The 14,103-nt window shown below is 43.2% G+C and overlaps 1 protein-coding gene across 1 annotated transcript; it reads right to left on the bottom strand.

Moving 5' to 3' along the window:
• Positions 1–3,304: 3,304 nt before the first annotated feature.
• On the bottom strand, positions 3,305–12,868 carry HSP90B1 (heat shock protein 90 beta family member 1). The gene is made up of 18 exons (XM_027662453.1): positions 12,720–12,868; positions 12,195–12,294; positions 11,461–11,602; positions 11,254–11,370; positions 10,535–10,866; positions 9,663–9,774; positions 8,885–9,001; positions 8,192–8,308; positions 7,361–7,498; positions 7,194–7,271; positions 7,040–7,105; positions 6,509–6,778; positions 6,031–6,276; positions 5,617–5,753; positions 5,138–5,216; positions 4,889–5,044; positions 4,247–4,345; positions 3,305–3,563 (listed from the first exon to the last, which is right to left on the bottom strand). The coding sequence occupies exons 1-18, from the start codon at positions 12,766–12,768 to the stop codon at positions 3,534–3,536; spliced, it is 2,385 nt and encodes a 794-aa protein (XP_027518254.1). The 5' UTR covers positions 12,769–12,868; the 3' UTR covers positions 3,305–3,533.
• Between the last annotated feature and the right edge of the window lie 1,235 nt (positions 12,869–14,103).

Genomic DNA, 14,103 nt, shown 5'->3' with positions numbered 1-14,103 from the left:
GATGTATCACTGACAGGAAACCTACTTTGGTCCACTGTAAGGCTGGGATCTTACAGCTTGGTCAGTGTAGTTAAAATGGGGCAATTCAGATTACACTGAAATTACGTACATTTGTACTCCATTTGGGCACCTTCATCTGTTTATGGCTGCCTTTGATAGCTGTAAATATACAAAACTCTGAAATAACAGGTGTAGGTTTACCTTTCAGTCCTGAAATAGGATCACCACAAAACTTGCACCAGGAACTGGAAGGAACAGAGTCAAGATCCTGTAGAGGTGGCACAACAACCCATTTTTGAGTGGTACACAATAGAGCTTGTGAAGGTTGGTGATTGTTTTCCCTTGAGAAAGATACCAAGATAAGGCACAGGCTTCATCCTCAGTTCTCACTTGGGTTTAACTCAGGGGGGTAAAAACCACAGTCTGATAGATTACACATTAAGGAAACAGAAAAGCTCCCTAATTGCTCCTGACAGAGTACTTGGATGTCTTGTAATAGCAGAGGGATCCAGAAATGATCAGTGAGTGCTACTTTTACATCTGTTCCAGCTGTGAAGCTTTTATTTATGTCTGCATAAGTTGGAGCGGTTTCCGTAGGAAGAAAGGTTGTAATTCTCCTGCATGCGTATGTGCCTCTGCTCTCCCACAGTTTTACAACTGTTGGTGGGATAAGATCCTCTCCTGCTCTTATGTGCTGTTCAGGATGCAGCCTGCACTGAGCACAAGTACGTCACAGGCTCTCTCTCTCAGGCTCCTTTATCAGTGACAGCAGGCGTTGATAGAAAGGCTGCAGTAAAACACGTTAAATCCAAATGAAATCAATCAGTGAGACCATCTTAGTAAGTCCAGTTCTGGTGAAAATACTTTTCCCCTTACTGCACCTAACAAAGCTGAGATTACCAACCTTCCACCTCAGCGTAAGAGAAAGTTTGTTGAAGAGACAAGATGGGGCAGTTCAGCAGTATTTTGTTCCTGTTTTAACTGGGGCAGGAACAGCAGTTTTTCAATGATCCATTTACAGAGCCAGGATTCACCAACCCCTTACCCTGTTACTCACACTTTGTCAGAGTAGCACCTCTGTTATGTTGTTGATTTCTGACATGAAAAATGCATTTCTCCCCCTTTTCTAAAGGTTTTTAAGATCTAAAGGCTGCAGAGGGAAGTTTCTAGCAATTAGGCTTGGATTTCTAGGTGTATCCTGTTGCTGCTGGAAACTGAGGAACAGGGAGCTCAGCCTTTTCTAGCACTGAGGGAACTGTCCTCATTAGTGCCCATCTAGGAACAGCAAAGCTGACAACACACCGGGTTTTAACAGAAATGACACCCCCAGAGTCAGCATAACTGCAGCACCAAAAGAAAGCCTGATGGGAGACACTTTCCTCCAGCATTGACACCATTTTGTCTCAGAGCTGACAAATAAGTAGGCTTACAAGTGCATTTTGTGCTTATTAATAGCAAACACTTGTCACTCCAGGGTCTAGAGAAAGCAGCTGAACCACAGCTGTGTTTGCACATGATACTCTCACCTGAAGTAGATGAAGAAGCACAAAGCATGACTCTCATGTGTGCTCTTTATTATTTCTGAAATTGAATTGTCATCCTGAAACCCATCAAGGCAACGAGAACTTTAGCTATACAACAGAGCAAAGCTTGCCTAAGTCCACAAGTAATTAACAGACTAAGAATACTGTAGCAAGCAACCCTACACTTCCAATATTCCACTTTGGTTTGTTGGCTGCAAAAGCACTCCCAACCATACAGGAGTGAGTTGCAGTTGCTGCTTGAGGTCAAACAGAGATATAAAGGTGGGGGTAGTAATGATATACTCAGAAAGGTATCACTGAAAATAAGTGATACCTTTGGAAGTATTAAAGCCTCAGCAGCAGTTGATTGCTATGCAGCACCAAGAAAAAAAAAAGTAAAAAAAAAAAAAAAAATAATAAAAAAAAAAATCACACAGCTACAGTAAGAATAACAAGCCTCCAGAACTGGTGCAGCTGCCCAGTCACTAACTTACTGCCAAAGGCTGCTATTACAACTGACACTGCCAGGTGCTGAAGGACATGCTGGTGTCAGACCCCTCAGCATGTGCCAGTAACAGAAGGCTCTTCTCTAGGATACTACTACACTGAGCAGAAACCAGAACTCCAAACTCTCTCAAAAACACCCCAAACTAAGGTTTCATTCCTGAGGTCTCAGCATACTTCAATAAAACCATCTCTCTACAAACCCTAACACCATAACCACAGTGATACATGGCATATTTATTGCACGGAAATGGTAATCAGGCAATATAGAAGCCGAGTAAAAGTAAATGGAAAACAAGTTCTTCAGGTCAGTGTTTAGTGCTCTAACCTAATTAGAAAGTTTATTTTGCTTCAGATTGCAGAACCTTGTAACTTCACAGTTCTGTTAAGAAAACAGAAGTGAGGGGTTCTTAAGGAGAATCACTATGTAGAAGTACCACACCTATCTAGTTCTTCCACAGAGGAAGGTAAAAAAACAAATAAACAAAAAAGAAACCCTTCAGTGCAAAGCCTTTCTACCAACCCTGTGAAGATGTTTTAAAGTAAGGCACAACTGAGAAAATGCAGTGCTTCATCCAGCCAGTACATAAAACTAATGTAATGAATAGAAGTGGTGCCTCCAGTTTAACCTGTCTGCATTAAAATCTGGTGTCAGTAGATTTAGCTTGAGTTATATTAAGTATCTATAGTGCTTTGCCATACTAAAGAGACACAGAACAATAGTGATAAAGTTTAGGAATAACAGCATTAAGGAGTAACCATGAGAAAAGAACTTCCACACCTTTGAAAAAAGCCTGTAGCAAACAACTGCTGTAGCTACACAAGTCAAAGGCAGGGTTTCCAAGTACCACAGAGGATGGTAGCAGCTCACAGGGAGTAAAAGCCACCTCTGATGAGGGTTGTCCACATACTTAGTGAAAGGAATTCCCCCCATCTCAGCTGTAAAGCTACAACTGCCCAGCCCAAGTTCTAATGCCATTTTTAAATGCCTTGTCTCAACTTTAAGATGGCAGTAGATACATAACTTCTTGAATATTTTCTTCAACTAGCAAGTTCAACACAGCTCTCAGATACCAGGTGTCTTTCAGCAAAGCAGCACAGCAGCCTTGTAAACACAAAACCCAACCACAGCCATATGCTACACTAGTTGGTGTGGCTGTGCCAGCATGGAAAGGCACGAGGATTGCCAACTGCCCAGTTGTGCAAAGGACCACCCCTTTATTTCTTTGTGCCAGCCCACAAGGTGAGCTTTCCATGTATAAATTTAAAGTAAGTGGTGTTTGGGAACATTTTATTTTGTACATGACAAGATTTTACACCAAGTCAGTTAAATAATACAAATTTACATTCATGAGGAATGTTTTTAGAAAAGTGAACTTAAAAAAAACCCCTCCTTTACCCTTAAACCCCATACCATCCCTCAACATTTTACAGTGGAAAAAACCAAAACAATCTAATTCACATTCCCTCTTAACCCCCCAATGCAGGACAGTAGTTGAGTGTAGTTTACAGTTCATCTTTCACATCTGTGGATTCCTGTCAAGACAAAGAAAGAATCAGGATATCAGTTTTTTAAAGGGGAAAAAAGGTTACAAGAGCTGTTCCAGAGAACAGAAACTTTGTATTACTTTGATCACAGGTTATACTGCATCAAAATTAGGTAGCTAGAGCACAATAAGCATTCTTCTGTAGGAAATTACATCTCTGTAAGCTAGATTTGCACTACTCACAAGAGGTCATCTTGCAGATCTTTTCCCAAGAAACTAAGGTATGGGAAGGGTTTAGCATGTCCATCAAGACATCATTAAAACTGCAGCCATTAACTAAGTGAAGGCTGACTTCACACGATAGTTGAACTGTTTAGAAGCAATGCTGCTGTCTGCAGTCTTGCTACAAGTCTGTATTGTAAAAGCACTTGAAACTACATTCTTGCTGATCTTTGTTTTTGTCTGCAAGCTGTGGAAATACCACAGATAATCCAAAGCTTTTACCTCTTAAGATTAATTTAGCTCCACCTTATCCAAGTGTCATCTTCTTACAATACAGTTTGATACGGAATTTGTGCTGCCTTTCCCCCCCCCCCCCCTCCAAGAAAAGCCTGGAAAACCTCACACTAAAATCTAGTGTCATGAACAAAGTGAACAAATTTATTTCCAGGAAGCACCACAGACAAAACTGCACATAAATATTGGCAAGAAAGTGTCAAAACAAAACCCTACCTTCTGTGTTTCACTGTCTTCAGCATCGGCATCCACTTCCTCTTCATCTTGCTCTGCGTCCTCAGCTGCATCTTCAGGCTCTTCAGGTTCCTCTTCCACCTGTATGACAGTCACAAGCAATTTGCTTTACTTGTTTAGGATGTTTGCTAGTTGTGGACTAGCTAAATACAGGCTATGGAAATATCCTAACGTTTGCCCCAAGCTACCTGAAGGAGAAAGCAAGTTCTGTTTAGCACTGACCCACTGTCATGCCTTCTCCAGCAAATTACCCAGGATAAGTTCTTGCACAGCATTATGAGAATCCATATTACTTATATCCACTTAGAAATTTCTCCATTAAAGAGATAGGCACACATGCCTTTGATCCCTAATTTACTCCTGTAGAACCACCACTTAGCTAGGGACAGGACAACACTTGAGAAGTGTAATGAGGTAGCAGAATCTCAAGCAACTAGAAAGAAGAGGTGGGGAAGGGAAAACATGAGTAGAAAGTCCAGATTCATGGCTGGGCTTCCAGCGGCCCACTTATGTGGCAGGAAGCTGGATACATTTAATTGAATGCATGTGAATTTAAGTAGCTGCACTTTTTAGATGTAGCAATAGAGAAGTCCATTATCAGCCCCAAGTTGAAGACAAACTAACCTTTGCATCCAGGTCAATATTTAAACTCAAACGAAGCATTCTTTCTATTCGGTCTCCATATTCCTTAGTGTCTGGCAACATATACCCTGACCTCAAAGTTGCAGTTTCAAACAATACCACTGCAAGATCTGAAACAGTTTTGTCATCTTCATTTTCCTAATGTGGAAGAATATGAAAAACCAAAACAGACCTGTTAATTAGGCTGCGTGCAGCCAAGCAGTCAATGTTTCACTACTGTTATTTATTTACCTTGACTCGCCTGAGCATGTCCTTGATCAGTGGATGCCTGGGGTTAATTTCAAATGTCTTCTTTTGGCTAGCATAGTAACTGAGAAAAAGAGAAGTCACATCACTAAGTTTTAAAGTACAGGACCCAACTACATCTTTAAACCCACGAACACTGGTGACAGTCACGGCAACAAGTAGATTCCCCCCGTCCCACTTCAATACCAGCTTAATTCTAAAAATATTCAAGCTACTAAGTTCATCTTCTCTTGTCAACAAATGACAGATAGCAAATGTCACTGATGAGTCTTGCTCAGCAGGCAGTTTTGCATACTGAGCTTTGAATTAACAATGTAAAGCTATAATGGAGACTAACTTGGTTATAAGTGACCTTAAAACCACCAAGGATCATCTGAACCAGATGGAAGCTTGGTATGGGCACAGCAAGCAAGGGAGGCCATCAACTGCATTTCATGTCTGCTGCTACATAACTGAAAGCTTACTTTGTGGATATATCCTTCCCAGTTTGGTAAGCTTGAGCCTTCATGATTCTTTCCATGTTACCAGACCATCCATACTGACTAGCCACAAGAGCACATGGAGACTGGGTTAAACGCTGAGATAGCACAGCTTTTTCAATCTGTAGGGAAAATAAGTGCCTTAATTTTCACAGAGATAATAGCTTATACAGTGAATACAGTAAATAACTCTGAAGTTTCTGTCACTTCAGTATTTTGTGAAAAACATCTAAGATCACATTCTAACTCAGTATCTTTCTGAAATAAAGGTATTAAGCATGTTTATCCATAGAGACAGAGAACCTACTGTCAAGTCCATGCTCAAATAATCTGCAAGGTGCATTGTAGCAAGTACAGTAGCATTTAAAAATAATAATTACATGTAACAGAATATTTTACCTTGTCTTTTAGAGCTTTGTCTTTCATCCAGTTTAGAAGTGGTTCGAATTCCTTTTCCAAGGCTTCCCGACTCTCCTTAGACTTTTCACTTTCTTCAAACTTAACTCCTTCTTTTGCTACATTCTGAAACCTCTTGCCATCAAACTCTGGCAAAGCCTGAATACAGTACTCATCTACAGGTTCAGTCAGATAGATCACTTCATAGCCCTTTTTCAGCAGACGTTCAACAAATGGTGAGGACTCAGCCTAAGAGGACAAAACACATAAGATTCCAGTTTAATTGCATTTGTATCAGCAGCTACTGAAACCTGTACAACTATCTGACAAGTGTTGGTACAAGAAAAACTGAACTGCAGTAGCAGCATAAGCATGGAGGCTCCAAATTTACAGCAAACACATAGTTCACAATGTTCATAGTACTAAAAGTAAAAGTTGTAATATTTTTTACCCCTTTCTTCTTTCTTTCACTCTCACATACCTCCTTTCTGCTGGCCCCTGCCATGAAGTAGATTTTATCTTGTTTCTCTTTCATTCTTTCCACATACTGATCAAGGCTTGTGAGGTTACTCTCATGATGAGAGGACTGGAAGCGAAGAAGTTTAGCCAGTCGTGTACGATTGGAGTGATCCTCAATAACACCAAGCTTTACATTAGTACCAAACTCTTTCCAGAATGTGTCATTGTATTTTTCCTCTGCAATTTTCTTGATCATATCAAGAGTTTTGCGAACAAGTTTCTTTCTGATCACCTAAAAAAAGCAGCATTATTGAGTTACAACAATAAGCATTTGGAAGAGCCCTCAATTCAACCCCACTAAAAACAATGGACTCCAAACACTTAGTCTCTCTGATCTAAAGTAGACACAGGTATTTTGAGAACAGCAATGTGTGAATTTCCTGTAGTTTAATTTCACAGTCCTTATGTAACACAATGAAACAAGCTGTTATTCTCCTAAGGCTTGATACAATCATGTGCTTACAATGAAAGACATTAAGATCAATTAGCTTACCTTTAACAATTTATGCTGCTGAAGTGTTTCACGGGATACATTCAAAGGAAGATCATCAGAATCCACCTAATTGAGGAAGCAAATTTTAAGTACACCTGACAGTATTTAAAGATTAAAAAGATAATCAAATAATAGTAGGACATTTAATACTTACAACACCCTTAACGAAGTTAAGATATTTGGGCATCATGTCATGGAAGTCATCAGTGATGAAGACTCTTCGAACATACAGCTGAATTAAAAGAGAAGACAGCAGCCAGGTTACTTATTTAGTGACTTATTTTTTACATGAAACCATGTCCACACACTTGCTTGTCCTACCTTAATGAAATCACTTTTTTTGGATCCATATTCATCAAACAGTCCACGTGGAGCAGAATTAGGTACAAACAAGATGGATTTGAAAGTTACTTCCCCTTCAGCAGTGAAGTGGATGTATGCCATCGGGTCATCATGTTCCTGTGGAGAGAAAATGCTTTTAAATGACATGGGGAAAATACCAGAGTTAATATATTTCCAGTAATAACCTCAGTTTGCCAAATAAATGGCATTATCTTGCAGCTAATCTACCTAACCATACTTTGTTAGGATCTATCATGGAGACAAAAGTTTAAGTTACAAGAGCCTAGTTACTCACAAAAATAACCTTCCTAAGGACCTACTAAGTTTTGTTATTTTTCAACAAGCCAATCACACAAAGATAGCTAATAGCACAATAACCAATATAATATCATCACAGCACAGTTAAGAGACTCCCAAGTTAACACATTACACTGCACTGACACAGAGACATTTCTAGAAAGCTGTACCTCCCTTTTTCTTCCTCCATGTGCAACAAGCACCACCATTCAGACTAAATATAAGTTTTCCTGTTAACATTTAGACACACCAATAAGCTTCACATAAGATGGACCATATTACTTCCCAAATCTAGGCCACTCAACACTTGGGTGTCAATATGTTTTCTCTGGAAAAAAGATTAACTCCGGACTAAAATGTTATACCTTCCAGGCTCTGCAATTCCATCTACTGACAGCAACTAATTAATTCTTCAGAAACAGCCCATCCTATGAGCATTCAGTTTTATTTACAAAGCAAGACATACTAGAGCAAACCTTTTGCTGTGGAATCATCTTGAGGCTCAGAGCTTACCTTGGAAAAGGTTTTGTAAAAAGCTTTGTATTCATCTTCTTCAACTTCTTTAGATGGTCTCTGCCAGATTGGTTTTATGTCATTCATTAGCTCCCAATCCCAGACAGTCTTTTCAACCTAGGTAAGTAAACACCACACAGTATAAAAAGACTCATTCTTTACTTCAGGTTAGGTCCATTAAAGACACTCCACTGAAGCCAACACATAAAATAGCATGTAGAAAACACTAAATATGCTAATTTACAAAATTGTGCAATGGCCTGGACATTCTCATTCAAGTATATGCATTAGTGCAACACGTGGGAACAAACGTTTAGTCTACGTTGTATTGTGTTGTTCTATGTATATTTAACACATTCACTGAGTGCCAGTATTTCTGTTCTACTGCCACTCTGGAAAAAGCTTCCCAGGAGAGGATACTTAAACCAGTCAGTGTCAGCTTACTGAAGCCTGCTACCATTTCAAGCAGTTCACTCCAATACTTATAATTAGCCCTGTGACCACTGCCCCACGAGGCTCTTGTCAGTCATCTGCCTGACCTCAACCAAGTCTGTTTCATTTATAATCTACTATCCTGCCAAGACATCTCCACTTAAAAGGGATTGGTCCTTGAAAGCACCCACTACTGAAACGCACCTCTGCAAAACCAGTGAACCAGCTGAGCTCCAGAACCCCAAGTTTAACAAAGCTTACCTTCTTAGTTTTTGGTTTCTTTTCTTCCTCCTCTTCTTCAACTGCAGCTTCATCATCATCTGTTTCTTCTTTCTCCTTTGCTTCCTCCTCTTCAATGGGTTCTTCAACAGTCTCTGTCTAAAGAGACAACTGAAAGTGGGGATTTGAACACCTTGACTTCCTACCAGGTATGTTCTAGTATTCTCTTAAATAGCTTAATCTCTCACAGCACTAGTTTGATTTGTGCTATTTGTCTATTGCAAACTTTTCTCTATACTCTTCTGTTAAATTTTCATGAATACATGCTTTCCTTCAATAAACTGGGAGATGACCATCCTCAAATTTAAGTTTTTCATAATGCTAATCAGAAACTTCGTGGATTTTAAATTGGTGCTACAGCAAGAAAACATCAGAACAGGCCTAATATTTAAGACAATGCCCTATTTTTAGAAAGATACCTACCATGACCCCATTTGAAAACTTAAAGCTTCCATCTACCAAACAAAGCCAGTGGAAGAACAATCCTTCTTAGTAACCAGCAGTCTTTTTCCTTTGATAAAGTTCTTTGAGTCACAATAAAACCAAGTTCCTTTAAAGTTTGTGATTTTAGCAACAGACCAATTTTTGGAGAGAAACTAAGTAGTAAAATACTAGCCAGAAGAGGCAGGAACAGAAGAATTTTGGAAATTAGACAAGTAGCAGCTCTCTGACATGTCCTCATCCTTCCTGAAAGATCTGGCCAGACAGCTCTCACAATCAAAGCTCATACTGTGCAAGGCTCAGTTAAATGCTCCCTTACCTTGCTGCTCCACACGTAGATGGGGAAGTTTATGAACTGTGAGTATTTCTTTACAAGATTTTTCACAGTATCCAGCTCAAGATAATCAGATGCTTCCTCCTTCAAGACAAGGCTAAAGAAAATAAAAAATCCTTCAGTTTAAGTGCCGGACAAGTATTTTGACGTAGTTTTATAGGAGAAGATGCATTTTCCTGTTGCAGTTATAGCAATTCAGATTTATGCAAGTCAGCTTTAATAAGTTCAGCTCAAAGAATCCCTTCTGAACTACTCCAATGACAAAGGGCTATTGTTCTCATCACTTGAGGCAGAACACAGTATCCAAAAGTCTGTAGGAAAACCTTAAATCATATTGGTACTCATGAGGATCTTGATGTGCTTTCATGGGCTTTGCTTGAAACGAGAGCACCAAGATCAACTTTTTCATGCTCAGTGCCTTCTCCAGGAAAACAGCCTCTAAACCCAGACCAAGTAAATTTATCTGCTCATGAAAGCAACGAAAATAGGACTGTCAATCTACCCCTAGTTTGAAATTTGCATCAGGCCAGTCTTGTTGGTGTATAAATAGCAGCCAGTTTCCAAGACAAAGCTCTACAGCCACTGTGTAGGTTATGCCAGGCCACAGCTGTGTTGAGGAACTGAATGAGCCTGCATGCAGCTGAACTGTCCAGAATTACTTGCTGACAGTTCTTAGGATGCTCATGGTTTTCTTATGTTGGATGCAGTTTACAATCTGTATGTTTCTATTAAACTCAATAAAGCTGTATTACAGGAATCAAATACTATGAGTCACAATGCTGAAGTCACTCACACATTTTAATAAGAAAACTGTATCCACACAACTTATTTTAAATCCAAAGAAACTCAGTACTTACGTTATGGTTGTGCCACGTCCCAAAGTGTTCCCTCTGGGGTCATCAATCACAGAGAATTCATTTGAATCTGACTCCCAAATATGTTGAGTGTCATTGTTGTGTTTTGATGTGACAATAACTCTGTCTGCTACTAAGAAAGCAGAATAAAAGCCAACACCAAACTGGCCAATTAACTCAGATGTTGACTGGCTATCATCCTGCATTTCAGTCATCTTGTTTAAGAATTCACTTGTACCAGACTTTGCAATGGTACCCAGGTTTTTAACTAATTCCTCCTTTGTCATGCCAATACCCGTATCTGTAACATGAAGCATGTTCTTCTCTTTATCACACTGAAAAAAAAATAAAGAAAAATGCAGTTTGACTTCACTTTGAATCTTAATACATAACACACTGCCCCCTAAAAATAGCTAAATGTATTACCCATTCAAATATGCCTGGCTGCAATAAATGGAATTTGCAGTAACTACAGAAATGAGGAAGATCCTCCCTTCCAAATATTCCAATACTTCAGTTACTCTTTATAAAATCAGAAATATATTTTCACCATTAAAACAAGAGCAGTCTTTGATAAATCTAACTGCAAGGGTCTTGATGTGGTCCTAGTCTGTATTTGCATCAGTATGAACACAAAAAAATTTAGATTTAATGATGGACCATCTTTTTATATTCCTCCCATCACTCCTCTGAAAGTGATGTTTGTATCTAATGCATCTTACCTTGATTTTGACTGTAAGTTCCTCATTACCAGCCAGAGCATTTTCATCAGTTAATGATATCAACCGTATCTTATCTAAGGCATCCGAAGCATTTGAAATAAGCTCCCTCAGGAAAATCTGAAATAGAAACCAGCAGTCAGGAATTCCAGAAGAGACACACACACTCTCCTCCATGTTCTAATGTGATCTACTGATAAAGGCACTAACCTCTTTATTTTTATATAAAGAATTGATAATTAGCTTCATCATTCTGTTCACTTCTGCTTGAAATGCAAACTTCTCAGATTTTTCTCTGATTTCTTTGATCTGGGATGCATTTAGGCCGTCTAATTGGATAGCTTCTTCCTCTCTGTTAGGACAACGAAAACCTGTCAAGTAGTCTCATCCACAAACAGCATCACTAATTTTATCATCAAGCAACAGCAGTAACAGCCTAGTTCAAACAACATGAAGACCCTTTGTCACTGATGTAGCCCAAAATTACACGATCAAATGACCTAAGTGCAAGAGCAGCTATCCTCAACTGCACAACCTTAACCTAGAACTGGAGTGGAAAACCATGACTGCAAGTGAGACTTTTTCATAAAAAGAAGTCCAGGGAATAATTCAGATACCTTAAAGCCACTGCAATCCTCAGCAGGCAGTGCACCTCACAGATGAAGTAGTTCATGGGCACAGACCTATTTCATTAGTAGGCGCTACACTGGTGCCATTTATGACATGCAAGACTAAACTCCATGAACATAGCGGTTTTTATATAACTTATCGATATTGGACAGAACCAAGTTGAGCTTTCCTGAGCCCAAGTCCTCAGGGTCACTTCAGGGTCTTTTCCAGAAGTATTTTCTTTGCCCCAGCTGACCAGATCTCTTTCGAACAGCAGTCCCTCCCCATTTCTGAGGCCTCAGGCAATACTGAGCACGAGTGCTCTGCGTACCAACCTCTGCACAACTTCATCATCAGTTCGAGACCCTTCTCTGCTTTTGCCCAAGTCATCTTCCACGGTCCCATCTACATCCACATCCTCGGCTCTGACCGACACTGGGAAAACAAGGAAACCGATGCTCTGAGACCCCGCACCGTCCAACTTCCCCGCTTACCCCTCCCCACGGCGTTCGGCTCAGCTCTGTCGTTCCCCCGCTCCCTCCCCCCGGAAAGTTGAGCCCCTCTGGAGACACGGGAGATGGGCAGCGGCCGCCCCCTCGCTCCCTCCCCTCCGCCCCCGCCCGTGACGGCGCAGGAGCCGCCCCAGCCCCCTCCCCCCGCCGCCCCAGCCCTGGGGACAGCCCGGTCCGGACAAGGGCTCGGCACCACTTCCCGTCCCTGCAGGGCAGAGCGCGAGGTCTCCCCTTCTCTCAGGGGCCTCCATCCCCCTCAACCCAGCCAGCGGGTGAAAGGGGCCGGGACCCCGACACCCGCCCCCCCTCCAACCCCTCAGAACCTTCTAGAACCCCGCGGGCACTCACCGGCCAGGAGCAGCGCGCACGCCAAAGCGAGCCCCCACACGGACCTCATGGCGGCCGCGGCGACAAGCGAAGAGGCCGCGGTGACGAGCGAAGAGCCCCCGGCACCGCTCCGAGCCCGACCCGCGCTGCTGCCGCCGCCGATGGCGCTGGAGCGGCGGCGGCCCTCCCCCTTCGCCTTATCAACCCCCGGGCGGGGGGCGCCGCTCTGCGCCCACCAATGGCTGCGCACCACGCCAAATACACAGCCAATGGGGAACTCGGAAAGGCGGGGCCTGCGGTCGCCGCCGCCAATCGCGGCTTTCCATGTGCGGTTTCCTGCGGTCGGAGCGTGGCCGGCGCCCATTGGCCGGGCGGGGCGGCGCTGGGCCAATGGCGCGCGTGGAGGGGCGTGGCCCGGGCCGCAATGAATGGGCCGCTGCGCCGAGCGGCGGGGCCACGTGGGGCGCGGCTGCCGGGAGCGACGGGCGCCGTGTCCACAGGGAACAGCTTCCGGGGACACGCGGGACGTTCGCCGGGGAGACGGGTGCTATGACAACGGGAACTTCCGGTCGCGGCGGCACCCCCGGGTGCGAAAGAGGAACGAAGGGTCATGGTTACGGCCGTAACCAGCGGGACCGGCAGCGAAGGGGCGGCGCTGGCGGGTCCCGCCGGCAGCCTTGAGTACGCGCATGCGCTTTTGCTCCGCGTTGCATGCCGGGAGCTGTAGTTCGCGCCGTTGGAGCCCCGCGGCGCCCCCTTGCGGGAACTCTATGACAGGACCCTCCCGCTCCCCGGTGCTCGGGGTCCCCCGGCCCCGACGGTGTCCGTGTGCCCTTGGCCTTGGATCTCCGCTCCCCTGCCGCGTGTCCAGTGCCTCACACGGCCATGACAGAGACTGGCTGGCTTCAGCCGAGCCTCCCCGCGGCCTCGTCCATGGGAACGCTCGGTGCTGGTGCAGGATAAAGCAAGCTGGGTGCTTGGTAGATCTCCCTGATTCGCAGCACTTCTCAGGGCGACCATTCTCCAGGGAGCTTGTTGGCACTCCTCAGCCCACCCTCAGGGCTGTTGTTGATCCATCAGGGGCCGGCTGGTGTGAGGGGACAGGGGGACAGCTCCCCTGTGCCGGCCCTGCCAGGGAGGGACAGCGTGATGAGCAGCTGGGATTTGTGGTACCGCTGCTCAAGAGATGGGATATTCCCATCCTTTTCCAATGTCCCTTTCAGGGATTGCAGCTTGTGAAAAAAAGGTGCAAATCCTGCAGTGCGTCGGTGTTAACAACTTATGTTAATGAGGTGCTTGAAACCACTTCTGACCCCCTACCCACCCACCTTGCCATACTTAAAAAATCTGCCCGGGCTTTCATGTGCCAGTCACATGTTTCAGCTTACACATGTGCAACACTGGT

The sequence above is a fragment of the Corapipo altera genome, unplaced genomic scaffold, assembly GCF_003945725.1.
Source record: "Corapipo altera isolate COAL_440 unplaced genomic scaffold, ASM394572v1 1, whole genome shotgun sequence".
Lineage (NCBI taxonomy): Eukaryota > Metazoa > Chordata > Aves > Passeriformes > Pipridae > Corapipo > Corapipo altera.
This window is presented reverse-complemented; position numbering and strand designations above follow the sequence as displayed.

Bases quoted from the DNA above. Each gene is read 5' to 3' on its own strand.
- HSP90B1 (XM_027662453.1), bottom strand. From the start codon at position 12,768: ATGAGGTCCGTGTGGGGGCTCGCTTTGGCGTGCGCGCTGCTCCTGGCC. The intron at 8,309-8,884 runs GTAAGCTTTGTT...TTACTTACCTAG, and splicing joins AGAAACCAAAAACTAAGAAG to GTTGAAAAGACTGTCTGGGA. The intron at 7,106-7,193 runs GTAAGTATTAAA...TTCCTCAATTAG, and splicing joins TTAACTTCGTTAAGGGTGTT to GTGGATTCTGATGATCTTCC.